Here is a 2199-nt window from a genome sequence, read left to right on the forward strand (position 1 = left end):
GTTCCACTATGTTGGCCAGGCTGGTCTTGAACTCCTGACCTCAAGTGATCCACCCACCTTGGCCTCCCAAAGTGCTGGGATTACAGGCATGAGCCACTTTGCTCATCTTTAAAATGAAGCAATTGGTGAAGACGATTTTTCTAAGTCCTCTTGGGGCACTAACATCCCAAATTATAGTAATCCATATCTGAAGAATGGTACATATAAACAGAGACTTAAACTATTAAGTTAAATTCTATTTTGACAGTGAGAAAGAATGAAAAAAATATTAACTTAAGGAAAAATAGATGATTGAAATGTCCTAGGCCTTATATTTTATAAAATTGTTTTAAATAAATTACATGTTTTTAAATAATTTCTTAATCACATACCTACCTTGGTGATTATAGATCATAGTTGCTTTTTTTTTTTTTGAGATGGAGTTTCGCTCTTGTTGCTCAGGCTGAAGTACAATGGCTTGATCTCAGCTCACTGCAACCTCCACCTCCTGGGTTCAAGCGATTCTCCTGCCTCAGTCTCCTGAGTAGCTGGGATAACAGGTGCTGGCCACCACACCTGGCTAAGTTTTTTGTATTTTTAGTAGAGACGGGGTTTCACCCTGTTGGTTAGGCTGGTCTCCAACTCTTGACCTTCGGTGATCCACCCGCCTCGGCCTCCCAAAGTGCTGAGATTACAGGCATGAGCCACTATGCCCAGCCGTCACTTCTGTTTTTAAAGGAGGATGTGTCAGTGGATAATCTAGCACATCATCAGATTCTGTTATGTTTGATAATTGATCAAACACATAATACATCTTATGTAACTGTTAAGCATCTGCATAAGATGCTGAGCTACATGAGTGTGAAAGAAACAGAATTAGAATTTTGATTCACTTGCAAGATGAAACATTATGAAGTGAGAGAATTGGCTTACAGTAGTCTAAGTAGTACAACCAATACTGCAGAGGATGAAGGTGAAAGCTGGGCTCCTGCAGGAACTTGAGATACCAGCCTTGGAGGGGTCATCTACTCCCTTTCACCCTCTCTCCTCTGACCCTTGCATATTCCAGTCAGGCAGGACTGGACGGAAAAGGCAGAGCTTTGTGTTGTAGCAAATACAAGATGCTTTAAATTCTCACATTAATAAATACCTGACTAATATGCTGCATGAACTGACCCACATAGAAGAGATATAAGGTTCACTGATCTTTTTAGTTTTCTATGGAAAAAAGGCAAACTTGTGACTTATTTTTTTCTTTTCTGTTTATTCTGTTTTAGTACTAGTGCAAGTTAGGAGTCCCTGAGATAAGAGCTGCTTTTGTTGTTTCTAAATACTAAACATTCTCCATCTCTCTCTAGTCAACTTTTTGGAATCGAAATACCTAAAAAGCATACAATTGGATTGTAAGAACATTCATGCTTTTAATACTTCACCATCAAAATGCTTAATTCCATTTTCTCTCAATTCTCCCTCCAGATAGCCAAGTGGAATAATACCTTTTAAAGGCTTCAAGACTTTTCTTTCCCACTCTTCCCCGCCCACTTGTGGGAGCCTCCATTTTAGTAACAGAAAAAAAATGCATTTGAAATAAGGCATTAGCCTGAGGTAACTTACCCCCACCTTGGCTCCAGAGCAGCTTGGATTTCCAATTCTTTGAGCAGGTCAGTGATTTGGGGAACCAGTAAAAGAGCCGAGCTATTCTTCTGAAGGTCTCGTGAAAGTCACTTCTTATGGCCATAGCGAGAACCAGGAGTGTTCCAGAACGACTCTACCGAGAGCATGGATGAGGAGCACAGTAACACCCACATATGACACTTTAGCTGTGAACTGCCTTTCAGCCAATATGTCTGGGGACCACCTGTTAGCCCTAAATCCCCTTCCTCTGTCATTCTTTTGGCTTGTCCTTTAGACCTTGGCCCTCGTAACTAGAAACTGTATTAATAGATGTTCTTTCTAAAGAAAGAGTTTTACGCTTTCTTAAGAGAAGCTCTAACCTAATGCAACACTTGAAAATTTTCAAGCATGGACCTCCTGACCTCTTTCATAAAAACACAATTATTTTCATAGAGGAGTGAAAAAAACAGAACAGTATCCACTAATTCAACTTCCAACAGAATTGTCAGTGGTAATTTTCAGGACTTAGTGGTGATGGACAAGCAATCTCCTAAAGCTGTAGTCTTGATCCCATTTGTTTTGTGCATTTTTACTGGGAAAATGAAA

General features: G+C 39.9%; 1 protein-coding gene across 1 annotated transcript in view; it reads right to left on the reverse strand.

The window, feature by feature from the left end:
* Window positions 1–2134, reverse strand: part of RASSF3 (Ras association domain family member 3) — a 195502-nt gene extending 193368 nt beyond the window's left edge. Inside the window, exon 1 of the mRNA XM_037730975.1 lies at window positions 1594–2134. Within this exon, the coding sequence (XP_037586903.1) occupies window positions 1594–1717 (124 nt within the window). The 5' untranslated portion in view covers window positions 1718–2134. The remainder of the gene's footprint in view (window positions 1–1593) is intronic.
* Window positions 2135–2199: the final 65 nt, after the last annotated feature.

This window comes from Cebus imitator, unplaced genomic scaffold (assembly GCF_001604975.1).
Source record: "Cebus imitator isolate Cc_AM_T3 unplaced genomic scaffold, Cebus_imitator-1.0 Scaffold372, whole genome shotgun sequence".
Taxonomy (NCBI): Eukaryota; Metazoa; Chordata; class Mammalia; order Primates; family Cebidae; genus Cebus; species Cebus imitator.